Genomic DNA, 27,096 nt, shown 5'->3' with positions numbered 1-27,096 from the left:
GTCCTAAACAGTGAAAACGACTTAAAAATTAACATCACAGTGAGCATTTATTAAAATAAGAAGCTTTGATTTTAAAATAATACAGTAATCATGAATAAATGTATTCATATCTAAAAATCTGTTTTTAATATCAGTAGTTGGGTTCATTTGCTGTGATGACAGCTCTGTTAAAGGCATAGTATCCTGTGTTGTTTATTTTTTAAGTCAAAAATGTAAACATTTTATGGCTGCTATTTTTTCCTTTGAATTTTTAAGAACATTACAAAAAAACAATTCAAATAATACAGAGAAATTAAAAGATCTCTTGCAATCTTCTTACCTCCGTAGAGATAACTTATGGCAAAGTATGGATAGATCTTAATTAACTCTTTCCTGATGGACATTTATTTTATTTCAAATTATTCATTCTTAAAGAATGTCTAAGGTATATACACATCTCTGTATGTTTACATCGCTTATTTCCTTAGTATAAATCCTAAAAATGCAATAATTGGATCAAAGGGCATATACTTTTAAAAATTTAACATATGTTGTTAAACTCCCCTTTAAAAGGTTTACTGATTTACACTCATACTATTGCTATATCGGAGAGTCTGTTTCTTCAAAGCTGAACATATTATGACTTCTTAAAACTTTATGTTCAAGCTATTAATATCCTTGATTCAGAACTTTTTTTTTTTTTGGATCACACCACATAGCTTATGGTATCTTAGTTCTCCAACTAGGGATTGAACCTGGGCCCTCAGCAGTGAAAGAGCCAAATCCTAACCACTGGGTGGCCAGGGAATTCCCCAGAACTATTTCTTGATTCAAGAATTGCTAACTGTTCCTTTTTGCTGTGGAAACCATTAGGAAATAAACATCAAGACAAACAAAAGTTAGTATATAATGAACACCAAAAATGTACACTTGAATTAAATGAATACTTGAGTACTGCTGCGTGGCTTATTTAATTGAAGGATTTGGCCCTTACACATTATGAAAACAATATTTGCTAATGTTGACAAGTGACACATCATACTAGTATATATTCTTTTTTTGTCTCAGTAATAAAAGCATTTTCTCTTCTAAACAACACACTAAAGTTTTAACTTCCTGTGAATAAACACTATTCCAAGGGGCAAACATTTCTAATGTACAAATATGGCCAGCAATGGTTAGTAAATAAAATATTCTTTAATTATCTAATCATTTACGCTATTAACATATGACTTTACCAAGAGCATATTCAATACGCATTTATAAATACTGTATAAAGAAATAAATTTATTTGGAACTATTCAAGTAAAAAAGAATTTCAAAAATATGGTTTTTTAGATAGCTGACATCTTACCTTTTAACTAGCAAAGATGTCTTTTTATTTGCAAAATTAACCATATCAATCAATCAATCAATCAATCACTGGTTCAATATCATTAAACAGTTGGTAGAAAATCTGATACAATTATTTTCTTGATCACTCAGGGTCGTCAATATGATGATCATACTCTTTAGCAACTATGCAACTGATAGCTTTGATACTTAGGAGAATGTTGGTGCTATGCTTCCACCACCTTTCCAGCCCTTAGTCAGACAGGCACAGAGACACTTCTGGAAGTAACATTGAAATGGCTGCCCAAGGAGAACCCCAAGTTCAGTTCAAACTTGTTTTGGTTGGTGATAGTGGTACTGGAAAAACTACATTCATGAAATGTCATCTGACTGGTGAATTTGAGAAGAAGTATGTGGCTACCTTGGGTGTTAAGGTCCATCCTTTCGTGTTCCATACCAACAGAGGACCGATTAAGTTCAGTGTATGGGATACAGCTGGTCAGGAGCAGTTTGGTGGACTGAGAGATGGCTATTATATACAAGCTCAGTGTGCCATTGTAATGTTTGATGTAACATCAAGAGTTAACTTACAAGAATGCACCTAACTGGCACAGAGATCTGGTATGAGTGTGTGAGAACATCCCGACTGTGTTGTGTGGCAACCAAGTGGATATTAAGGACAGAAAGGTTAAGGAAAAGTCAACTGTCTTCCACTGAAAGAAGAATCTTCAGTACTATGACATTTCTGCCAAAAGTAACTACAACTTTGAAAAGCCCTTCCTCTGGTTTGCTAGAAAAGTGATCAGGACCCTAACTTGGAGTTTGTTGCCATGCCTGCTCTTGCCCCGCCAGAGGTGGTCATGGCCCCAGTCTTGGCAGCACAGCACGGGCACGATTTAGAGGCTGCTTAGACAACTGCTCTCCCAGATGAAGATGACGACCTGTGAGAAAGTGAAGCTGGGGCCCAGTGTCAGAAGTCTAGTATTATAGGCAACTGTCCTGTGATGTCAGTGATGCAGTGTGTTTGCCACTTTATTATATAGCTAAGAAGAACATGTGTTTAATCTTTGGATACGGGAGGAGATGGATGGGCTTTCGAGTGAATATGGCAGTTTAAAAAAAAATACCCTCATTTTTTGGACCTGCATATTTAGGTGTTTCAGAACACAGTTGTTTCCTCCTTGAGTTTCAAATATAAGACTGCTATAGTCACATGACAATATTGAGAGGTGGAATCTTGTTTGTTACTGTCATTCCTATTTCTTTTCGTTTAAAATCAGAATAAAGTTGTGTTTAAAAAAAAAATGGCTCTGTGCCATTAGTTTTTCTCCATGCTCCCTTGCCAGCAGTCACTTTCTTCCTGTCATTGTGCCAGATTCTAATAGCCCACCAGCATTCATTATCTGGCTCTTTGTAGAAGGCTATGGGCTTCCCAGGTAGCACAGTGGTAATGAATCCGCCTGCCAATGCAGGAGATGCAGGAGACACAAGTTCAATCCCTGGCTTGGGAAAATATCTCAGAGTAGGAAAAAGCAATCCACTCCAGTATTCTTGCCTGGGAAATCCCATGGACAGAGGAGCCTGGCAGGCTGTGGTACATAAGGGTTGCAAGAGAGTCAGACACAATCTAGCAACTACACAACAACAAATGGGCTAGAAAACCTGATAATAACACTCTCAAGAGCTACCAAGTGGTGAGTAAAGGAATGAGGTAATTAATGGTTTTAGTGAAAAGATTTCATGGGTATCAATCTTAAGTAATTGCAGATTATATTTTCATGCTTTATTCCTGGTTTTATCACGTTTAACTTTCTAACTCTGACCTCTGATTCAGTAGGGTACCACTGTACGTTACAGATTGATTGACCATTTTCATGGAAAAATGTGGGTTCCTGAGTAATAGCTATTACTAATTTACTCCAGTTAATTGGCCCAGAGTTTCTCAGTCCTGTATACACAGAGTCTTGGTAGAGAATATTGTTTTTCAAACTCCAGATCACAACCTAGTAGTGCCTCATAAAATGAATGAACTTCAACCAGTATTTTAAAACAAATACAAGACAGAAAATACAGGAACAATGAGGTCAAAACTATGTTATAGTAATTTGCCTGTTTCACTGTCATTCTCTCATCATTACTGATGTTTACTTGCAATAAGTTTATTCTTATCATTTATAATAAATTGATACCTTTTAAATCTCTCAATTTTACTTTCTAGTATTTTGTTCTTGTTCAGTTCCTAAGTCATGTTTGACTCTTTGTGACCCCACAGACTGCAGCACACCAAGCTCCCCTATCCTTCACTATCTCCCAGAGTTTGCTCAGATTCAAGTCCACTGAGTCAGTGAGGCCATCCTCTGTTGCCCCCTCCTCCTTCTGTCCTCAATCTTTCCCAGCTTCAAGGTCTTTTCCAATGAGTTGACTCTTCATATCAGGAGGCCAAAGTGTTAATAGTTTCAGCTTTAGCATCAGTCCTTCCAATGGCTATTCAGGGTTGATTTCCTTTAGGATTGACTGGTTTGATCTCCTTGCTGTCCAAGGGACTCTAAAGAGTCTTCTCCAGCACCACAGTTCAAAAGCATCAATTCTTTGGCGCTCAGCCTTCATTATGGTCCAACTCTCACATCTGCACTTGACTAACGGAAAAACTATAGCTTTGACTATACGGATCTTTGTCAGCAAAGTGATGTCTTTGCTTTTTAATACATTGTCTAGGTTGTCATAGTATTCCTTCCAAGGAGCAAGAGTCTTTTAATTTCATGGCTTGTAGTCACCATCTGCAGTGATTTTGGAGCCTAAGAAAATAAAATCTGCCACTGTTTCCATTTTTTTTCCCCATCTATTTGCCAAAAAGTGATGGAACCAGATGTCAGGATCTTAGTTTTCTGAATGTTGAGGTTTAAGCCAGCTTTTTCACTCTCCTCTTTCACTTTCATCAAGAGGTTCTTCAGTTCCTCTTTGCTTTTTGCCATTAGGGTGGTATCATCTGCATATCTGAGGTTATTGATATTTCTCCCAGCAATCTTGATTCCAGATTGTGATTCATCCAGCCTGGCATTTTGCTTGAAATACTCTGAATATAAGTTAAATAAGCAGGTTGACAATATACAGGCTTGACGGACTCCTTTCCCAATTTTGAACCAGTCTGCTGTTCCATGTCTGGGTCTAACTGTTGCTTCTTGTTCCACATACAAGTTTCTTAGGAAACAAGTTATGATGGTCCAGTATTCCCATCTCTTTAAGAATTTTCCACAGTTTGTTGGAATCCACACAAAGGCTTTAGCATAGTCAATGAAGCAGAAGTAGATGTTTTTCTGGAATTCTCTAGCTTTTTCCATGTTCCAATGGATGTTGGCAATTTGATCTCTAGTTCTTCTGTCTTGTCTAAATCTAGCTTATACATCTGGAAGTTCTCAGTTCACGTAGTGTTGAAGCCTTGCTTGAAGGATTTCTAGCATAGTAAAGGCCAATACGTATAACCCACATATGGACCTCAATAACTTTAAGGATGTAAAGTTATTTTGTTATTTGAGGATGTAAAGAAATTTTGAGACCAAAAAGTTTTAGAACTACTGATCTAAGAGCTTATTATCGTACTTTTTGTTTTCTTTTAAAATAAATAGAAGAACAGATTGATTTCAGTGTACCAGTGATTTCAGAACATACCATCCTATAAATGGCATGCTTTAAAGAGTACTTTCGGAGAAGGCAATGGCACCCCACTCCAGTACTCTTGCCTGGAACACCCCATGGACGGAGGAGCCTGGTAGGCTGCAGTCCACAGGGTTGCTAAGAGTCAGACACGACTGAGCGACTTCACTTTCCCTTTTCACTTTCATGCATTGGAGAAGGAAATGGCAACCCACTCCAGTGTTCTTGCCTGGAGAACCCCAGGGACGGGGGAGCCTGGTGGGCTTCCATCTATGGGGTCGGGCAGAGTCAGACACGACTGAAGCGACTTAGCAGCAGCAGCAGCAGCAAAGAATACTTTACTGCAATTTAAAATATTTTAATCCCAAATTCAATAGTGAAACATGATAAATAAATTACCTTTCTGCTTGCAGAATTAAACTAACAGTTCCTTCCTTGAGATCAAATATAAGTGGTGTATTCCAGTTCTTTGTACTGAAAGACAAATAAAATGGATACTTATTTACACTTAAAATACTTTTTAATAAGTAGATGGGTATTCATTTTAAACAAAGCATCTTTAGTTTCACAGTAACTCTGTATATGATTCTATTATAGCACTTGGTGAGTTGTTCTGAAATAATTCACTTACACATCTGTATACCTGACTAGAAAGTGGAGTCTGTGTTCCCAGCACCTAGCACATAGTAAGTACTCCATAAATGTTTATTCTAGGAACCACAACATGTGAACTGAGGAATCATAAGTTCATGTTCTGTCATTTATTAGCTCTGTGATGTGAGCATGTCATCTAATGTTTCTCTTTCAAAAAATAGTAGCAGCATAGCATAGTGAAAAGAGGATGGGGTTTTTTTGGTCATTATTGTGTAATATTTTATTGCATGGATATGGCACAGTTTGTTTATCTATTCTAACGTTGATGGACATTTGGTTGATTTCAGATTTTGATTCTTATGAATTGTGATGCTATGAACATTCTTTTTTTTATTTATTTTTAATTGAGAGGTAATTGCTTTACAATATTATATTGGTTTCTGCCATATATTAACATAAAATCAGCCATAAGTGTACATATGTCCCCTCCCTCTTGAGAGGATGGGGTTTTGGCTAGACAGATCAGGATCAGAAATCTGTTTTCACCACCTGTCAGCCTTATGATCTTAATAAGCTTAACCTCCTAAACAACAGTTTCATTATTTGTAAAATGGTGATAATGATGTCTTACCTAAAGTATCTAGTTAACTGCCTATTGTGTAGCAGATACTGAACAAAAACTGTAATAACAATAACATGATCACTTTTCCTAACGGTCTCCCAGTGTAAGTGTTGAGCAAATGAAGATTTTTGTGAAACATTCTGTAACTGTAAAATTCTATACACATGTAAGCTATGACTATGCTTACTGAACAAATGGATAAAACAAATGAACAAATAACTCCTATGAGTTTCATGATGTAGTGTGATTCAAAGATAGGGATGGGCAGAAAGGATATTTACAAACTGAAAAACCCATCCTCAAATAATCAAAGTTGCTTGATAGTTTAAAATGTTTTATTATTCCTATATATTCTAAACTTCTCTCAATTACTTTCATAGAACTAATTCTTTAAATCTAATTCTTTAAATCTCATATGCAGATCCAGAAGATGGGGGAAGGGAAAGGTTGCCGTAAGCAGGCACATTGCTGGAAATTAATCACGGCTAACACAGAGCCTGATACCCATTTCAGTAAGTAAATGCATGCATAAAGCCAAATGGTGAATAAACTGTCACTAATAATTAGCAAGTCTGAGGTTCACAGGTATGATAAACCTACATACTTTTGCACTTTAGAAAAAATATCACACATGCTTCATTTATGCAGTCATTAGAATTAACCTTCATTCTTTGTCAAGACAGCTAAACAGAACAATGAGTATGAGGGTTTTTTTCTATGTCCCCTTACAAAATATCTGAGATTCTTGACAACTAAGATATATACACATGTCATGGAGATATAAACTCCTTAAACTAAATGTTGATCAGAATAAGGGAATTTTCTATACAACTATTTGAGAAATCAAGTGAAAATTTAACATAGAATGCTCATATGTGATTTTCTTTGGAACTTCTTTCCATATAAACCAGTATATTGTTTGCAGGTTTATTTTTAAAATTAAATTTTTTTATTACTAAAAAAGGAACAACAGTTATTAGGAACTTGGATTCAAATCTCAGCTCTTCCTTTAGTACAGACGTTAAGTAGTTTGACCCAGGGTATTATTAATATTTAATTACCTCTGCATCCTTCAGTTTCTTCATTTTGTAAAATGGGAGTAATGATAATATTCAACACACAGAGTAAATCAGATCATGAACATAAAAGATAGTATAACAGTGCTCAGTAAAGAATGGTTGTTATAATCTAAAATACCAGGTATTTTTATAATAATTTAATGAAATATATTTTGGTATGATGGCTCTCAGTACTACTTCATTTCCTCTACTGTGCACTGGAATTCCACTTTAATAAATATTTTGTACCTTAGTGAATGTCTTGCCAACAAGAGAGGGGAAACAATGTTAAATCAGAAAAGAAAAGCAATTTAATATTTTGATACATATTAACTGGTGTGAGAAAGGTAGTGTGAGAAAAAAATTAAATAACAGCTTCTAAAGCTTTAGTAAATATTTTAAAAAGCAACCTCTCTAATACAAGTAATAATGATATCAATCTTTCAGATTCAAACATTATGTCTTAAATTTCAGTAATTTTGCAATTTCCCACTGGGGAAGCCCAACACAAAGTATACTGAATATATTTTCTTTCATCATTTCTGGACAACTCTGGATTATCAATATGAACGTTTATGATTACCCTGGGCTATGATATTAAGCCTGAACACCTCCTTGTGTCCTTACTGAACATCTTTCAGCCTGCTGTCAGGCTGTAAGCTGTCCTCTCTGCCAATGGTTAGGTGATTCCTTTTCATACCATTTACCGGATGCTCCTAAACTTCTCTGGGCTTTGAAATAAAAGTATACTAAAGTCCTTGAGCTATGAGTAAAATAAGAGAAAGCATTATCCCAGAGAAGGTATTTTGTATTACAAAAGTGATTATTAACCTTTGATGCACAACTATTATATCTATTTTCTCTGCTCATAGCTCACTTTTTATCACTTCTCAGTTAGGAGTAAGTTCAAGATAGGTGACGTTTTTGAGAAAGTTAAGTTTACGCCAAACCATGTTAATATGACAGCTGGAAAATAAATTTTTTTTCATAGACAAAACTCTAGATTTTAAAGAAATGCAAGATGCTTACGAGAACACATAACACTGAAGAGATGTTGAAACAACTAAGTGTGCATAGTTCAAAGAGGCTTTAATGACTCTGTCACGGAATTCCAGTAAATCCACTGCGTCGTTAAGAACGTTACGAACCTAAACAAGGAAAAATGAAATACCAACGAACATTAAAATACATCAAACTTTTAATTAGATAAGTTAGCAAGATTCTGAAACACACCAAAAAAGAAAAAAAAATTAAAAGGCATTCTTGTTATCTAACCATAGAAAGAAGAATTCAATAGGAACCAGGCATAAGATGACATATTTGGGTACAAAAATTGACCAATAAAAGTACAGATACAGAAAAGTTAGAAATCAGTAGAAAATGATCTATAGAGATTTTTAATCTGAAAGCCAACCTGTATGATGTAGCAGTGGTGCAGTGTTAGAACAGTGAAGTATATAGCCAAAGGAGTATAGCTTATAGGAGCTGGAAAGAGATCACATGATTTCTGCTCAAAATAGTAAGAATATCTCTTTCTAGGGCTAGGTTTTACTTTAAAATTTAAGTTCTAAAAAAGAGATATAATAACTTCAAAAATCAAAAGTGGAGTAGGAGGTGTTAGTAAAGAAACTGACTGCATAGTGAAGAAGCCAAGCTGCACAGAGGGGTGGAAAATGTTTCCATATGTAAAACTACAGAGATAACATATAAGAAAACTAAGCACCAACTAACAAACAGAGATGTGCCCATGACAGTCAAAACTGTTATAAAAGTTTGTTAACTGAATAAAGTTTACAAGGATTTTAAAGTTTGGCAATACCAGCCAAAAATTTTGAAATTGACAGATAATCTACAACAAATTAAAAAACACATTGGGCAAGAAAAATTTATGAAATCTCCGGTTAATACCAGAAGATATTAAATTAAGAGGTAAAAAATTGAGAGAGATTAATTATACCTAGAAGTTAATACTTCTCTAAATTTCCATCAATTATCATCTTTCTAAATTGATATGACAATTATAGTATTAATGAAGAATAAAAGGCTATGAAAAAAAATAGGAAGATAAAGTCAAACTTCTTACAAGTACTTCCTCAAAGTACTTATATCTATAAGGCATATATTTTTATTACCTATTCCCTAACTCCTATCCCTATCAGTCATTACCATGCCAAGAGATAGCAGAATTATATACACATATAATCCTTGACCTAGCAATCTTACTTCTAGAATTCTATACCAAAATAAACAGGCAAAATTATGAAATAACATACAAATAGGCTCTTACTACATACATCACTACTGGTAATAGCAAAAGACTGGAAACAACCCAAATGTGTATCAATAAGGGATAGGCTGAATAAACTACATTCACAGAGTAGAATAACACATAGCTATAAAAAGGACTGAGTAATATCTATGGAGTGATCTCCACAGATCGCTATGATACCCACTATATAGATATCCACTATTTATTGTAAAATAAAAAGTGCAAGATGCAAAAAAGTATGTATAGTATGATACTTTTTATCTTATAAAGGGAAGGCTATGAAGATATATAGATTTATTCATATTAAAAAAACAAAAAATGTAAAACAATATTCAGCAATAATATTGAGATTATTATTTTAAATTATATTTTAGGGTATATTCTAGAATATATTAATGTCTTTAGGAGCCAAAATTTTCTTGTAAGAGAAAAGAACCGCATATAAAACAAATCAGAAGTAAAATACCATAATCTTGAATTTGAACTTGAAACCTCAGTACATACTCATGATATATTTTTATCGGTCAAAAAGTACATTTTAGCTAGGAGTAAGGATCAAACCAATAGCAATGAGCATACCTAGAACTTGGATCATGGTCTCCCGGTAGCATTCCCCTCCAAAAGGAACAAAGGCTTCTTTAAAAAATGGCTGATTCCAAGTTTGGAATAGGAAATGTATAAAAATGAAATTTTTTTTATTTTATTTTATTTATTTTTTTTTTTTTTTGGGTGTGGAGAAAAGGGAACCCTCTTACACTGTTGGTGGGAATGCAAACTAGTACAGCCACTATGGAGAACAGTGTGGAGATTCCTTAAAAAACTGGAAATAGAACTGCCTTATGATCCAGCAATCCCACTGCTGGGCATACACACTGAGGAAACCAGAAGGGAAAGAGACACGTGTACCCCAATGTTCATCGCAGCACTGTTTATAATAGCCAGGACATGGAAGCAACCTAGATGTCCATCAGCAGATGAATGGATAAGAAAGCTGTGGTACATATATACAATGGAGTATTACTCAGCCATTAAAAAGAATACATTTGAATCAGTTCTAATGAGGTGGATGAAACTGGAGCCTATTATACAGAGTGAAGTAAGCCAGAAGGACAAACGCCAATACAGTATACTAACGCATATATATGGAATTTAGAAAGATGGTAACGATAACCCTGTATACGAGACAGCAAAAGAGACACTGATGTATAGAACAGGCTTATGGACTCTGTGGGAGAGGGAGAGGGTGGCAAGATTTGGGAGAATGGCATTGAAACATGTGAAATGTCATGTATGAAACGAGATGCCAGTCCAGGTTCAATGCACGATGCTGGATGCTTGGGACTGGTGCACTGGGACGACCCAGAGGGATGGTATGGGGAGGGAGGAGGGAGGAGGGTTCAGGATGGATTTTCTTTTATAAATAAAAAAAATAAAAATAAAAATGAAATTTTTTATACATTTTTTTTTATACATTGAATATCTTATCAGAAATGCAAGCAAGCTATTAAAATCATCCCAAATGAACAAAGGAGTCAACTGGGCAAAGATGGAACATTCGAGCATTAAAGAGAATAATGACTGCAATGGATTGAAATATACCAAAATTTTTAAATCTGTAAGTTTATAATAACATCATCATCAACATCAACAAAGAAACTCATTGGGAATGCCAGGAAATGAACTCATTATTTGAAAACTGATAAATAAAGGAAAATACTCAGAATTTGTCTTACTTCAGGGTAACAAATAGTTGATTAGGCAAAGTCTATTATAGAAGGATTTTAGCTAACAAATGTAGAAGGAATGACAGAATCACAAGATGCAACTCCTGATGAGACACGGTTCTAAATAAGTACCATCCTTGACTGCTAAAAATATTAAAGTAAAAACCTAATGGGAAACTATATGACAGGTGAATCAGACTTGTAACACCTAAACACACTGATCAATCTCATCATAGTTAAAAGAGAGATAAGAAGACATTATGTGTCTCGAGACAACAGGAAGTACACAGCATCACGTACAAAGTATTCTTTATATATTTATCAAAGCTCTAAATCTAATCACGAGTATACAGGAAATACAGGAGCTAAATAAAAATGTTACATGTAATCATACCACAAGGATGCAAACAGAGGAATGTGGGAAATCCAAAAGAACAAATGACTTGGTTTCTTAAACAAACAAACAAATAAATGAAGAGGAATTGTTCCAGATTTCAAAAGACTGAAGAGAAAAATGAACCAAATGTAATGTGGGACTTTGTTTCCTAATACAAACCAACCAACCATAAATGTATGTATTAGAAAACAGCTAAAGAAATGGGACAGACTTAGGAGACAACTAGAGAAATGTGAAATATTTACTATGTTAAAATAAAAATAGTCCTTATCTTTGAGACTTTTTTTAAAAAGTCTTAATAAAAAGAAAGAAAAAGACACTGATAACATTTGCTTCACTCTGATGAATGTGGGAAATGACTGAAAAGGGAGTAGTAGTCTGATGGTAGGTGCTTCAAAGGAGCTGGAATCCTTTAAGGAAGAAGTTACTGTGGTCTGGGTTCACCAATGAGGGGTTAGGAGACACCTATATGACCCCTAGACCCAGTAATTCTTGGCATAACGAAGAAAAACGATTCTACTTACGAAGGCTGAAGGAGAAACACTGGTCTCAGCAGTCAGTCAGTTTTTACTTAGAACAAAAATGTGAAGTGTACTTTCAGTGAAAAGGCTGGGCTCTGTCTGCAAGACCACAGGTAGGTGCTGCAGGTTGTGTACTGCACAACTCTAGGTCTAAGTGACGGGCCCCCTAGAACCAAGAGGGCCATGACTGAAGGTGGTGACCCTGTGGGTCTCTCTTTAAAGCCTAGGGTGTTCTAGGTTTTTCTTTCAGGAAGGGGAGAAGAGAGCTACCCCCAGGCCCCAGGCTTTGATTTCAGAGACCTGGATCAGGCCCCTGGTCTCTCTTCGAGTCCTTTCTGCTCCATTAGTCTGCAGGAGCCCCTCTTGGCTCTGCTTCTGCCTCCCCACTTCTGGGCCAGGAGTCAAGCAGGTTGGAGACTTCACTCCATACTCTGCTTTTTTATTCCATTTCTGGCCCACAGAGATGTTTATCCTGTTTTTGAGTCCAGATAAATCTCTTTTAAAAATATATCTCATAAATTATTGATCTCCTTGGAGCCAAATGTATGCCTTATCCTTCCAAGGATGAACTGATGACACCATTTTCACCAGAAGTCTGAGCTCCCAGAGACTTTTTTAAAAGGTCCAAAATGCCATCCTTTCCTAGAAACATTTGAAAGCTAATGGAACGAAATAAAAATCTCTAAAGGAAGTTATATGGAGGTTTCTTTACAGCAACATGATACCCAGTGAAATAAACTGGCTGTTAACACAGGTTTAGGACAATTAATTCAATATTTTAAAAATCTGATTGTATGAGCTTCTGTCATTATTCAAATTACAAACAGATTTCTTAAACTTCACATTGGCCTAAAGCTTCACGTGGGGGAATTCTCTTTTTTGTGAATCTGGAACACCAGAACAGCAATAAAACATCCTGGCCATAATAACAAACAAAAGACACACTGATAATTGCTGTTATAATTTCAAAGTTATGGTGAGTCCTACGTCAGAAATGTCCTGTGATGAATTTTTAAATGCACCCACATTTGCTCTGTTCGATTCAGGGCAGCTTCATACTTGTATCACCTAATACTTTCACCTAAGCACAATATTTGACCCCTCAGACTGACCTAAGTCCGAAAATTCTGTTTCCACATTTCCAAATACACATTTAATCCTAAATATAGATATAGCCATAGCAATAGATACCATTTATTTTTGTTTTACATACATGATCTCATTTAATCATCAAAAATACTCTCATTAACTTTTATCTTTACAGGAGATAGAGTGACTAAGAATTAAATAATTTTGAACTATGGCAACATTCAAATTGTGTAAATGCCAAATCTGTGCCCCATGCTAAAGGGACAGTGGCAGGAAAGAGCAAATGGAAACTTGAGACCTAAGGAATGCCTCATCTCTTCCACCTGTACCCTCTTCCCTTCTAGGCCCTTCCTCCCAGCAAAGACATCTACTTTGCTTTTGGAAAGAAATATTGCTAGAATTCAGCCTGGAGACAAAGCACAAGTTAGGAAACCTTCTCACTCTTGGTTACTGTATCACATAAAAGCTGAGGTCCAGGGAGACAGGTAATGTCTCAGGACAATGAAACCTATTACCAGGTAGTAACTGTCGGTCAAGGTCTAGAGTTAACAATTAGGGCTCAACACGATCTCTGGTTTCTGAGTTAATGAGACACAAATCAACAGTCTACAAAGCTTCTAAGTAAACTGTGAAACTCTAAACCAGGCAAACAAAAAGTCGTGGCTATTGTCACTATTGGAATCTATGGCTCCATCTTAAAAACATTAAGTGGGCTGTTAAAATGTAGACTCCAGAAAGGAAATCCTTCCAAGTGGGAGATCTTCCCCAAAAGGCAAGCTAGAGTTGCCAAATTAACCACGCAACTAACTTCAGTGCTAAAACAAAGAATTCTCAGGATATTCCTGGCCAGCTGGGCTTTTGTTATGGACCTTGTAATCACAGTGTGCTGTTTTTCCTTCACCCATTCTCCAAATTGTTTTCATTCCAGCTGCCCTGTATTCCTTTCATCATTATAAACTGGGAAGATGGGGAGGAGGAGGAGAATAATTAAAACTCATATTTATTTAGTTTTCCAGACCAAAGAGTTAGAGCTGGAATGACTTGGATGAGTCTAGGTTATCATCTTTTAGAGAGGGGATGGGTTTGTTTTCAAAAGCAAATGGAATAGCTACATTAGTTAAGTAGAGCACTTCTGAATTATACGTATATATGAATAGGGGTAAGCATTAATATGTGTTGTGACTAGACTGTAAAGGGGTTAGTGATTTCCACCTACTGGTATTCACATCCTTATGTAAGTCTCTCCACTTGTGTGTGAATTAGACCTCATAGCTCACTTCTAATGATGAGAAAAAGGCTTAAATGATGAGATGACACTTCTAAGTTGAGGTTATAAAGAACTATGACTTACGTTTCACTCACACGCTCTGTGCCCTTCACACTTGCTCTCACAAAGCTGCCAGGTTGTGAGCTGCCCAGTGGAGAGGCTACATGTAAGGAACTGAGGGAGGCCTCCAGACAACTGCCAACAAGAAACTGAGGCCCTCAGTTCAACAGCCCTTGAAAAATGGAAGCCTGCCAACAACCATATTGGTGAGCTTGGAAGCAAGTCCTCTCCAGTTGAGGATGCTTCAGGTGCTACTAAAAACCCTGGCCAACACCTTAATTGCAGCCTTATGAGAAACTCTGTGTCAGAAGATTTACTAAGCCATGCCTGGATTCTTGACTCAAAGAAATTAAGAGATAATAAATATTGCTGTTTTAAACCCCTAAGTTCATTTATTGGGCAGTCATCAATAACTAATAGTTACAGTTGCTAAGCAGCTAAAGGATAGACTATAGTGGATAGCTGTTGGTTTCTGTCTGCCCAGAATCAAATGCTATCTTTTCTAGTAACTATGCCTTGGTTTTCCTTTGGGGAACCATACCCATAATTCTAAGTGACTAAGTGGTTTTGATGGGGTTGATTCCATTCCCTCCAACTCCCAGCTAAATATACTTGACCCAGACTCTTGGCACATGAAATCCAATGCTGAGACTTCTGCTGAAACTACTAGGGGGCTAGAGGGAAAAGCACTCTTTCTGCTGGGCTTGAAGTTGGTAGAATGTAAGCCTAGAGCTACCAAGGCCATAAAGGAGAGACAGCCTTTGTAAAACTGAAGCCAATACAGAAAAAAGGAGAGTACAGGAAGAGAAAGTGATGGAAGTCCAGTTGACCTTATTTAAGCCTCTGAATCCAATACCACCTCATCAGTCTATCTCTTGACTTCACATGGACCAATAAATTTCTTTTGTTTCTTTATTCTTTACCTTCATTTAATCAATCTGAGATTAATTTATGAAAAAAAAATTTCAACATATTAATCCAGAAGGTCCCATGAGAACAGGAACCAAATCTGTCTTATTCAAAACTGTATCAACCATTGCCTAGCTCAAGGCATTGCAAGTAGGTTACCAAATGAGTAAATGAAACTGTTGTAAAAAAAAAAAAAAAAAAAACTATGGATAGACCCAGCTTAGCAAAAATGCAATATAAATGTCTTATAGTCATTGAGAGTAAGATCCTTTTACAAAAGTAAAAATAGTGTTCTTGTTCTAAAGCTTTGAAAGATTATTTGTAAACATTATGTTAAGTATAAAGACAATTCGGTTTAGATAAGCTATTTAAAAACCTCACTGTTCATCTTATCTGATATAAAAATCCTCTAATTCTAAGATGATTCCTTTTTTTATGAAAGAAAAATTTCTCTTTTTAAATATATTCTCATCTTGGGGCATTTCTGAAATTAAGGCAATATTATATTAGCTAGCCCCCATGCCCTATATGAATAAAACTGTGTCCCCAAGTCAGCTGACTAGAACTCACAATGCATTCCTTATCACAGACACAATACTATAATAATGTCTTAGTTCCCAGGCTAACTAACAAAAATATATATTTATACTATCAAATAGATCTAACTACTCATTTACAGGAAATACAGAAGACAGAGAAGTACGTCAAACCAAACCACGGGGATACTGTCAGCAAAAGTCCAGACTCTGGAGACAGACAAAAAATTAATTTAGTGTCTTCAACAGATAAACTGCAAGGGGTAAAAATAAAGATGGAAGGGGTATCTAAAGACTAAAAGATACTTAAAACATATATCAACCAATTGTAACATGTAAACCATTTTGGATCCTAATTCAAACAAAAACAAACCTTTAAAAATGTGATATGGAGGAAACAATTGAAAATTTGAACATTTTTTAGATATTCCTTTGATAATATTAAGGAATTAGTATTTTTAAGATACAATGGTATTGTGGGTATTTAAAAAAAAAAAGAGTCCTTATCTTTTAGTTGTACATACTGAAATTTTTGCAGCCAAAATGATATCTAAATTCTCTTCAAAATAATTGGGGCAGGGGAAAAGTAGATATGGACATGGATGGGGCAGGCTTGATCATGGGCAGATGGTTGTTGGGGCTGGGAAATGAGCACAAAGAGATTCATTATACTATTCTCTCTATTTGTGTGTTTTAAATTCTCCATAAGTTTAAAATTTTTTAAATAAGAAAGCAGAATAAAGAAAATGTATAAGTTACCTAATTATTATCACTAATGACCCTACTATCCAAATTTTAAAATCTGATACTTAGCCTAAAGAATACCTGAAATCACAAGTTATGTTTTCAAATTTTTATAGTAATTACAATCATCTAAATTCTGAATACTAAAGATAGAGGCAACTGATAAGGACAGCAGAAAGAACAGGAAGAAGGTAGAGCTCCCTTTACTTTGGCAGATGGTCTGCCATGAACAAATCATCTTTGGCCACTCCTCCTACCTTTCATCAACTAACTTTTAGAATATTTGTCAAGCTCTTATTACATGTGAGGCACTGGGCTAGACCCTATGCCCCGACCAGTAACAGTGAAGAAGCTGAAGTTGAAAGGTTCTATGAAGACCTACAAGGCCTTTTAGAACTAACACCCAAAAAAGATGTCCTTTTCATTATAGGGGACTGGAATGCAAAAGCAGGAAGTCAGGACACACCTGGAGTAATAGGCAAATTTGGCCTTGGAATACAGAATGAAGTAGGGCAAAGAACGCACTGGTCATAGCAAACACCCTCTTCCAACAACACAAGAGAAGACTCTACACATGGACATCACCAGATTTTAACCGAAATCAGACTGATTATATTCTTTGTAGCCAAAGATGGAGAAGCTCTATACAGTCAGCAAAAACAAGACCAGGAGCTAACTGTGGCTCAGATCATGAACTCCTTATTGCCAAATTCAGACTGAAATTGAAGACAGTAGGGAAAACCACTAGACCATTCAGGTACGACCTAAATCAAATCCCTTATGATTATACAGTGGAAGTGAGAAATAGATTTTAGGGACTAGATCTGATAGAGTGCCTGATGAACTACGGACGAAGGTTCATGACATTGTACAGGAGACAGGGATCAAGACCATCCCCATGAAAAAGAAATGCAAAACAGCAAAATGGCTGTCTGAGGAGGCCTTACAAATAGCTATGAAAGAAGAGAAGTGAAAAGCAAAGGAGAAAAGGAAAGATATAAGCATCTGAATGCAGAGTTCCAAAGAATAACAAGAAGAGATAAGAAAGCCTTCCTCAGCGATCAATGCAAAGAAATAGACGAAAACAACAGAATGGGAAAGACTAGAAATCTCTTCAAGAAAATTAGAGATACCAAGGGAACATTTCATGCAAAGATGGGCTCGATAAAGGTATGGACCTAACAGAAGCAGAAGATATTAAGAAGAGGTGGCAAGAATACACAGAAGAACTGTACAAGAAAGAGCTTCATGACCAAAATAATTACAATGGTGTGATCACTCACCTAGACCCAGACATCCTGGAATGTGAAGTCAAGTGGGCCTTACAAAGCATCACTACAAACAAAGCTAGTGGAGGTGATGGAATTCCAGTGGAGCTATTTCAAATCCTGAAAGATGATGCTGTCAAAGTGCTGCACTCAATATGCCAGCAAATTTGGGAAACTCAGCAGTGGCCACAGGACTGGAAAAGGTCAGTTTTCATTCCAATCCCAAAGAAAGGCAATGCCAAAGAATGCTCAAACTACCACATAATTGCACTCATCTCACACGCTAGTAAAGTAATGCTCAAAATTCTCCAAGCCAGGCTTCAGCATTACATGAACCGTGAACTTCCAGATGTTCAAGCTGGTTTTAGAAAAGGCAGAGGAACCAGAGATCAAATTGCCAACATCTGCTGGATCATCGAAAAAGCAAGAGAGTTCCAGAAAAACATCTATTTCTACTTCTGCTTAAGAAGCTTACAACTGATTAAATAACCCCTCCCACCGATGTTCTCTGATCTGTAAAACATTTCCCCCTAATTCCAATGGCCACATTTCAATCTTTCTGTCTTAATCTATAAAGATTCTTACCCCCAAAGTACCTGGTTTTCTTCCTAAATCTCAATAAGAGATGGTGAGGTGATAGAGTGATGTTTCTGGAATTTTAACCTTCTAATTCAAACCAGTCTGGGGTCTATAATACAAGTGTGTAGTCACCATCCTCTACTTGGGTGGGGGTCTTAGTTTCAGTAGAACAACTCAAAGATATGGGCTTTGGTACTAGGGAGGATTCCCCCACGATCCTGCTCAGTTTCAATCCCCCCTTTTCTTTGATAATTCTCCAACTTGAAGGGTACAGGTGGGAGACAAAAAGGGAATAATGTTTTGGATCGAGATGTTAATCATAAACTTGCCAGAGAAACTCAGGTTTAGGGGAACTCAATTTCATTCTTGCCTCAACCCCATAATTTCAGGAGCTGTGGGCACTCATATTCTATGTCAGTGAATGGTTCTTTATGTTATAAAAAAGTCACTAATGGTATAGGTAGTGTCTTTCTAATATGACTAAATTTTAATAAACATGATTTAAATATAATCAGTTCAGTCACTCAGTTATGTCCAACTCTTTGTGACCCATGAACTGCAGCACCAGACTTCCCTGTTCATCACCAACCCCTGGAGCTTGCTCAAACTCATGTCCATTAAGTCGATGATACCATAATAAACAAAGATAATTCCATATTCTGTATTGTAAACTGAATATGTGTGTGTGTGTGGGGGGAAGCAGATTTAATCAACTATGAAACATAATCATACCTGCATGGTCCTTCTTTTAGTTAATGTTACTTGAAAATTCTTCCACTCCCAGCGTTGCTCCACCACATGTGCAAAAACAACATGTCCATTTCCACAGGCTCCAGCAATCTGGGTGCCATCAACTGACCATGCAATATTAAATATGCTACCAGTGTTGGGCTTTTCTAAAGCATATGACCACTGGGGAAGAAAGAACATAACAGAATCAATTTATTTTACAATATTTTAAAGAAGTTTTAAATTGGGCATATGTTAACATAGTAAGATGATTTTTTTTAAAAGAACATGTCTTTATTCTAGAATAAGGAATATTTTTCTTAATAAAATGATAGTGTACCGAGTGGAAGATAAGGACATGATTTTTTTTCTAAGTACATAGTAGAATACATGATGTGATAAGAGTATAAAATCTCTTAAGAACTGTAGAACACTCACACCATCTCAATTTACATCATGTGATTCACTTTTAAGCAGTTAATACTCAATGGGTAAATATAAACATTCCATAGGGAAAAAAAAACAAAGACATCTTACTATTAATTCATAAGGATCTCTACAGTCCCTACAGCTAAAATTTTACAATATTTTAGTAATTGTCATATTGAAACTAAACACACAATGTGACTAAAGCATTTCTAATACATATCTTAAACCATGAAAGTACAAGTAAATAGATTTTTCCTTTTTTTTATTCACAGTGCAGTAAGACATTTTATAGAATCTGTTTGAGAAAGCAATTCAGCAAAATCAATAAGCATCAAGTGGATGAAAAACTCTTGTGCGTGTCAGTGTGTGAATAAGATAATAAGAAAAAAAACTTTTACAAAAATGATATTATATGCATTTTCTTTCATTCTTCAGATGAAATATACACTTACTAAAAGGATGATTTGGCTAATTTTACTTATACTTTCTTTCGATGCTTCCAATCTTACTATGGTTTTAAAAATACACAAAAAACCAACCACCCAGAAAAATCTTACTAACTTCATATTAGTTTCAGGTGTGCAACATAGAGATTCAAAATTTTTATGTTATATTCCATTTAAATTTCTATAAAATACTGTCTGCATTCCCTTTGTCATTTGTGCTTTTAAAGAGATTCAAAGCTCTAAGTCTCTTTTCTTCTCCAAATAACCCATGGAACACTGGATTCATATTTGCATTTCTAACCATGAGAAAGAAAGGAGGCAGTCTCCCTGGATGTAATTTACTGATGCTAGCAGCAGCAGCAGCAGCAGCAGTAGCAGCAACCGCAAGAACCCTGAAGATTATTCCTCTCACTTATGCTTATCTCTTTCTTTGACCTAACTACCCCTTCTTTGAAGGCAGTGTTACTCAAAATGTGCTCAAGCCAGCACCATCTATATCATCTGTCATCTTGTTAGAAATGCAAATTATATGCTCTATATTATCCTATTGAATCTCAGCCTCTAGGGGAAGAGGACCAAGAAACTTTTTGTTGTTGTTAGTCTATTTTTTAAAATATAGTTGATTTGCAATGCTGTGTTAATTTCTACTGTACAGCAAAGTGATTCACTTATACATATATACTCTATTTTTAATATTCATTTTGATTATGGTTTATCATGACATACTGAATATAGTTCTCTGTGCTATATAGTAGGACCCTGTTGTTTATCCATTCTAAATGTAATAGTTTGCAGCTGTCAACTCCAAACTCCTGGTTCTTCCCTCTCCCCACTCCCCACCTTTGGCAACCACAAGCTGGTTCTCTATGTCTGTGAGTCTGCTTCTGTTTCGTAGATATGTTCATTTGTGCCGTATTTTAGATTCCACATATAAATGATATCATACAGTATTTGTCTTCCTTCTTGACTTACTTAGAATCTCTAGTTGCATCCATGTTTCTGCAAATGGCATTATTTTGTTCATTTTTATGGCTGGGTAGTATTCCATTGTGTGTATATATAGATAGATAAACACATCTTTATCCATTCATATGTCGATGGACATTATGTTCATTCAGGAAACTTTTAACGAGCACTTCAAGAATGTTAAGCATTGTAAGGTTAGGACACTGGTTCTGAACTCTGGTTGTATATTGGAAATATCTGGGAAGCTTTTAAAAAAAAACAACAACCCAGAAATGCAACCAACTAAACCTAGAATTTGGGGTGGAGCCTGGGTATGTTCTTAAAAGTTCTCTAGGTGATTTTAATGTAGAGACACTATTCTAAAAGAAAAGCAAAACTCATGATTTCCTTTAAGACTATCATTAGCCGCTGGCTCACTGCTAATACCATGACAATTCATTTGCTAACGCCTGAGAAAATTACATGACCTTTGCTTTAGCCTCTAAACTAGCTTCTCTTTGTTATGTATAAATGTATTTTCTTACATTCATCTAGCTTTTTCTTTGAAATGTCTTATTAGAATTTCAAATAAAGTATATTAGGAAGAGTAATATAAAGCAGTGGTTCTCAAATTTTAATGTGTATTATTATAGAATTACCTAGAGTCCACGGGGTCGCAAAGAGTCAGACACGACTGAGCAACTGAACTGAATAGGGATTGTTAAAATAAATTGCTGAGCTCCACCCCAGTCTCTGATTTAGTAGATCTAGAATGAGGCCAAAGTACTTGCATTCTAACAAGTTCACAGGTGGTGGTAAAGCTTCTGCTCCAGCAACCACACTTTGAGAATGGCTGGTATAATGAACACCCATTACTCAGCTTCCACTTAGCAACTAATGGGTAATTCTTATCTCATGTGTACCACCATCATGGCCCAGATCTTTCTGAGCAATCCCTGATATCATTTATAATTTCATCATGAAGAACATCAGTATATATTACTAAAAACACAAATTTTTTTAATCCAACCTCAGTATCATTATTAAACCTACAAACAATGAACAGTAACTCCTTAATATTATCAAAGTACCTAGTCACTGTTCAAATTTTTCCAGTTGTCCTTTTTTGCCTTCAGTTTGCTGGAATTAAGATGCAAATAAGGTACAATCATTTTGATTGGTTGAGAAGTCTGTTAGACTTCTTTTGATCTATATTCCCCTTACACATGTTCTTTCCCTTTGCAATTTTCTGTGGTTGAAGAAACTGGGTCATGTCCTGTAGATTCCCACAGGCTTGAATTTACCATCTGCATTCTCGTGGGGTTAACATGTTACTCTGTCCTCTTTATTTCCTGTTAATTGATAGTTAAATCTAGAGTCTTGATCAGATTCAAGTTTGATTTTTTTTGGCAAGAAAACTTCATAAGTGATGTTGTGCACTTCCAGCAGGAAGCATTTAACGTCCGAATGTCTTTTTATGTTATTCAGAAATGATGATCATTGCCTAGGTGAACTAATTCATGTGCAGTTGCAAAATGGCAATATTACAATCCTTCTTGGGATTTCCTGGTAATTTACAATCTTTCTTTCTTCATTTACTAACTGTAATAGTTCTACAAAAAGAAACATCTCAACAAAGCGCAGAATAAATTCTTGACTGTTTCCCATTATTAGTTTTCAAAAATACAAATTTGAATAGTGACTGGATAATTAATAATATTAAGAAATTGCTAATTGTTTTTAGGTTTAACAATGGTATTGAGTTATGCTAAAAAGTCTTTGTGCTAGACTTTCAGTCTAACTTTCAGTTAGATATCTACTGAAAAATTTAGTGATGAAATGATATGTCAAGGATTTGCTCAAAAATGAGCCATGGAGAAGTAGGTGACGGTATGGTGAGGCAAGAATCGACTATTAGGTAATAATTGTTGGGTAATGGGTAAGTAGAGATTTATTACACTAGTTGGTTCCCCTGTAACCTCCAAATGTAACCAAGAAATCTGATTGCTAGTATCATGAACTCATTAACATATTTGATGTGTTTCAATCAATATAATGCTGCAATTAGCTCAATATTAGCCAGTGGGATCCTCTTTCAGTTAGTCTTTAGACTTTTTGACAAAATCCTATAGTCTTTGATCACTTTCCTTACTTGATACAATGACAGAATGTTCCAGACTCATTTTTATATTTCCTGCCCCACACCTGGCATCCATCTTTTCTTCAGTGAGTCATGGTTCACTTTATGGAAATGTGGAAAATGGTACTGAAAAAACCCCCACAAATGCTAAGGGTGTCCACTGTTACTGAGTTGATCGTTAAGTAGGCCTTTAAAACAGACAGCACCAGGACATATTTTCAATAACTCAAACTTAAACTTCCAATTCAAAGCCAGGAAATTAATGTAGGATTTTTGTTTACCCTCTCCAATCTTACCTCCATATCTCCTTTCACCTGGCCAAAAATCCCAGTTAAGAGCATCAATGTAAGTAAATACCCAGGATAACAATATCATACCACAAAGCAATAGTTACAAATGAGCTTTAAAATTTCTTTTTTCATTCTTTTGCCCTTAAATTTCCATTAAAAAAAATGAAAATTTATTGAGATATATTTCACTTATTATGAAATTCACCCTTTTAAAGTAGAGAATTCAGTTGTTTTTTAGTGTAGTCACAGTTGTAACCATTACCACTACTAACTTCAGAACATGTTTATCACCACAAAAAGAAACCCATACCCATTAGCAGACATTCCCATCTGCCCTCCACGCTCCTGGCAACCACTAATCAACTTTCATTTTCTATTCTGGCCATTTCATGTAAAATACACTATGTGATCTTTTATGATTGGCTTATTTCTCTTAACATAATATTTTTAATATTAATATTCATCCATGTTGTAGCATGTATCACTATTTCATTACTTCTTACTGCCAAGTAATATTGTATTGTATTGTATGGATATATCATATTTTGTTTCTCCATTCATAATTTGAGAAGCATCTGAGTTCTTCAGCTTTGTTTACTGTTATGAATAATGATCCTATGAATATTTATGTATAGGTTACTGTGTGAATATGTTTTAATTTCTCTTGGCCACATAACTAGGAATGGAATTGTAGTGTCTCTGGTAACTATGTTTAACATTTTAAGGAACTGCCAAAATGTTTTCCAATGTGGTAGGATAATTTTCTGTTATGTCTCCACTGTAAGCACAACAGAAAATCACATCATTTAAAGTCACTTGAACTAGCTCCTCTCTAGGTAGGTATACAAATGACTGAGTACACAATTAGTCTCACTTTTTCCACTTACTTTGGGTTTAGGAATTGCTTTCTAAAAATTTAACTTTGTTTTATAATTATGCAACATATTTACATGGTTTCAAAGTTCAATTTACCAAAATATATATATAAAACAATGTATAATCAAGGAAGTCCAACTTCTATCCCTTTCCTCTCTCCCATTCTCTCCTCAATATAGATAACTATTTTATGTTTTATCCTATGTTTTCCTTCATAAGTGTGCATGTGCAGAGTTATGCGTGTGTGTGCATGCACATGCACTAGCATTTATCTATGAAAGGGGTAGATGTGGTGGTACAAATATGTCCAATATTAAGACATGATCTATTGTAGTATAATATATGGATATACATCTACTTTTATAGCTACTGATAGTATGATCAATAGGTTTTTGATTAATATGTTTAATATACAATATGTTTAATATACTCTGTATATGCATACATGTGAGTTTCGGATTGTTAATCTGAACCTAATTCTCCTATAAACTCCTTAAAACACTAATGGGAATAACGTTCCTTGAGTTCTTGCATGTTTATACCAGTATGCTTATGGACCTTTATACTAAAAGTCAGAATAGTTGTAGTATCCTGTTAACCATTGTACAGTGACACTATTTAAGCCTGATGGCATTCCGAGTTTCCTCCCTTTATGAGTGATTTGCTCTTTCCCTTGTATGCCACAGGACTTTTTTCCTTCTTTAAATTTCTATAGTTTTATTAGCGTATAACCTGGGTGTTGGCCATCTGGGTAGTTGTCCTGGGTATACCTGGTATGCCTTTTCAATATCAAATTCAAATCTCTTATGTTTGAGGAAATCTTTCTTGAAGAGTGGCTTTTAGTATTTTTCTGTTCATTGCTTTGGGCTTCTCCTTTAAAGATGCTTATTATATAAATAAGCATATTTATATAATTTATACTTAATATAAATTATATCAAACTTCCTCTATCTCCTGTATCACTTCCTATCAAACTTTATATCTCTTTTGCAATTTCCTTGCTTCCATTTCACATTCTATTTATCTTAAGGTACCATCCACCTTGTTCATTTGCTCTTATATTCCTTCTAGTTCGGTCTTCACTGCTGTAATAATTTTTCCTTTTTAAAATAACTCCCTCCTAAGTTCTGCTACCTCCTTTTCAAAAATCTCCCATTTTTCCATCACCTCATTTCTTATTTTTCCTAGTTCTGATTTACATGATTATTTCATAGCTTTTGTCATGTTTTTAATATCCTTCAACATCCTCTGAATTAATCAGTTGCAGTGCTTGTCTGTTTATGGCATGCTTTTGTTGTCTTTGGTAACATTATGATTTGACTGTGGCCCTGATCTGCTCATTTTCAAGTGAAAAGGGTTTTCCTGTACACTCATGGGAGGGAGGAATGTCCCAGCAGGATAGCTCTACGGCTCTCTCTTCTGTTGTTTTCTTGCAGTGATTTAAAAAAAAAAAAAAAAGAGCCTCCAGTTTTTGAGATGGGCATTCTCTGCTTCTTCCCCAGTTTTATCTGGATCCATTCTCATCTTTGCTCAATTGCCTCTGTTGTAATCAAACTGAATTTTAATCTCAGCAATTTCTGTAGCACAGGGCTTTGTACCAAGAGGAAGCTTGACTTGTTAGTTTCAAGAGTACATTAGACCCAGACATCTCCAGCACTGCCAGTTCCTGTCATGATCCCTTAGCACTCAGAATTGGATTCTATGGAAATGTCTTTCCAGTTTCAGTTGCTGTTCTCAGATTGGCCTGTCTCAATTACAAGCCTTTGTTGGTGATTTGGGAATTCTTCTTTTTTTATGATCTTAGAAGCCTGGCTACCTTTCCTCTGCTTCCCCCCACACAGATGCTGATACCACATTTACCTATCAGTGATACTTTTGGGAAAATCACTTGACCATACTGGTGAGGTTTTCTATTTTTTTCAGAATTTCAAGCAATAAATTGTAGCTAACATGATTTTCTTAGAATACAGAATCAGATCAGATCAGATCAGTCACTCAGTCATGTCCGACTCTTTGCAACCCCATGAACCGCAGCATGCCAGGCCTCCCTGTCCATCACCAACTCCCGGAGTTCACTCAGACTCACGTCCATAGAGTCAGTGATGCCATCCAGCCATCTCATCCTCTGTTGTCCCCTTCTCCTCTTGCCCCCAATCCCTCCCAGCATCAGAGTCTTTTCCAATGAGTCAACTCTTTGCATGAGGTGGCCAAAGTACTGGAGTTTCAGCTTTAGCATCATTCCTTCCAAAGAAATCCCAGGGCTGATCTCCTTCAGAATGGACTGGTTCGATCTCCTTGCAGTCCAAGGGACTCTCAAGAGTCTTCTCCAACACCACACTTCAAAAGCATCAGTTCTTCGGTGCTCAGCCTTCTTCACAGTCCAACTCTCACATCCATACATGACCACAGGAAAAACCACAGCCTTGACTAGCCGGACCTTTGTTGGCAAAGTAATGTCTCTGCTTTTGAATATGCTATCTAGGTTGGTCATGACTTTCCTTCCAAGGAGTAAGCGCCTTTTAATTTCATGGCTGCAGTCACCATCTGTAGTGATTTTGGAGCCCAGAAAAATAAAGTGTGACACTGTTTCCCCATCTATTTCCCATGAAGTGATGGGACCGGATGCCATGATCTTCGTTTTC

At 35.9% G+C, this 27,096-nt stretch overlaps 1 protein-coding gene and 1 pseudogene across 6 annotated transcripts in view; one reads left to right on the top strand and one right to left on the bottom strand.

Moving 5' to 3' along the window:
• IFT80 (intraflagellar transport 80) overlaps nucleotides 1-27,096 on the bottom strand; it is a 131,738-nt gene that overhangs the window by 38,657 nt on the left and 65,985 nt on the right. For 5 of the 6 annotated variants that reach the window (XM_070792423.1, XM_070792419.1, XM_070792435.1 and 2 more), the window contains 3 exons: nucleotides 19,332-19,511; nucleotides 8,266-8,384; nucleotides 5,362-5,436 (listed from right to left, as the gene is read on the bottom strand). In XM_070792423.1, the coding sequence (XP_070648524.1) occupies nucleotides 5,362-5,436; nucleotides 8,266-8,384; nucleotides 19,332-19,511 (374 nt within the window). The remainder of the gene's footprint in view (nucleotides 1-5,361; nucleotides 5,437-8,265; nucleotides 8,385-19,331; nucleotides 19,512-27,096) is intronic. The other variant, XM_070792427.1, reaches the window with a different exon arrangement.
• LOC139184025 (GTP-binding nuclear protein Ran-like) lies at nucleotides 1,608-2,258 on the top strand (annotated as a pseudogene).

The sequence above is a fragment of the Bos indicus genome, chromosome 1 (genome assembly GCF_029378745.1).
Source record: "Bos indicus isolate NIAB-ARS_2022 breed Sahiwal x Tharparkar chromosome 1, NIAB-ARS_B.indTharparkar_mat_pri_1.0, whole genome shotgun sequence".
In the NCBI taxonomy this organism is placed as follows: Eukaryota; Metazoa; Chordata; class Mammalia; order Artiodactyla; family Bovidae; genus Bos; species Bos indicus.
This window is presented reverse-complemented; position numbering and strand designations above follow the sequence as displayed.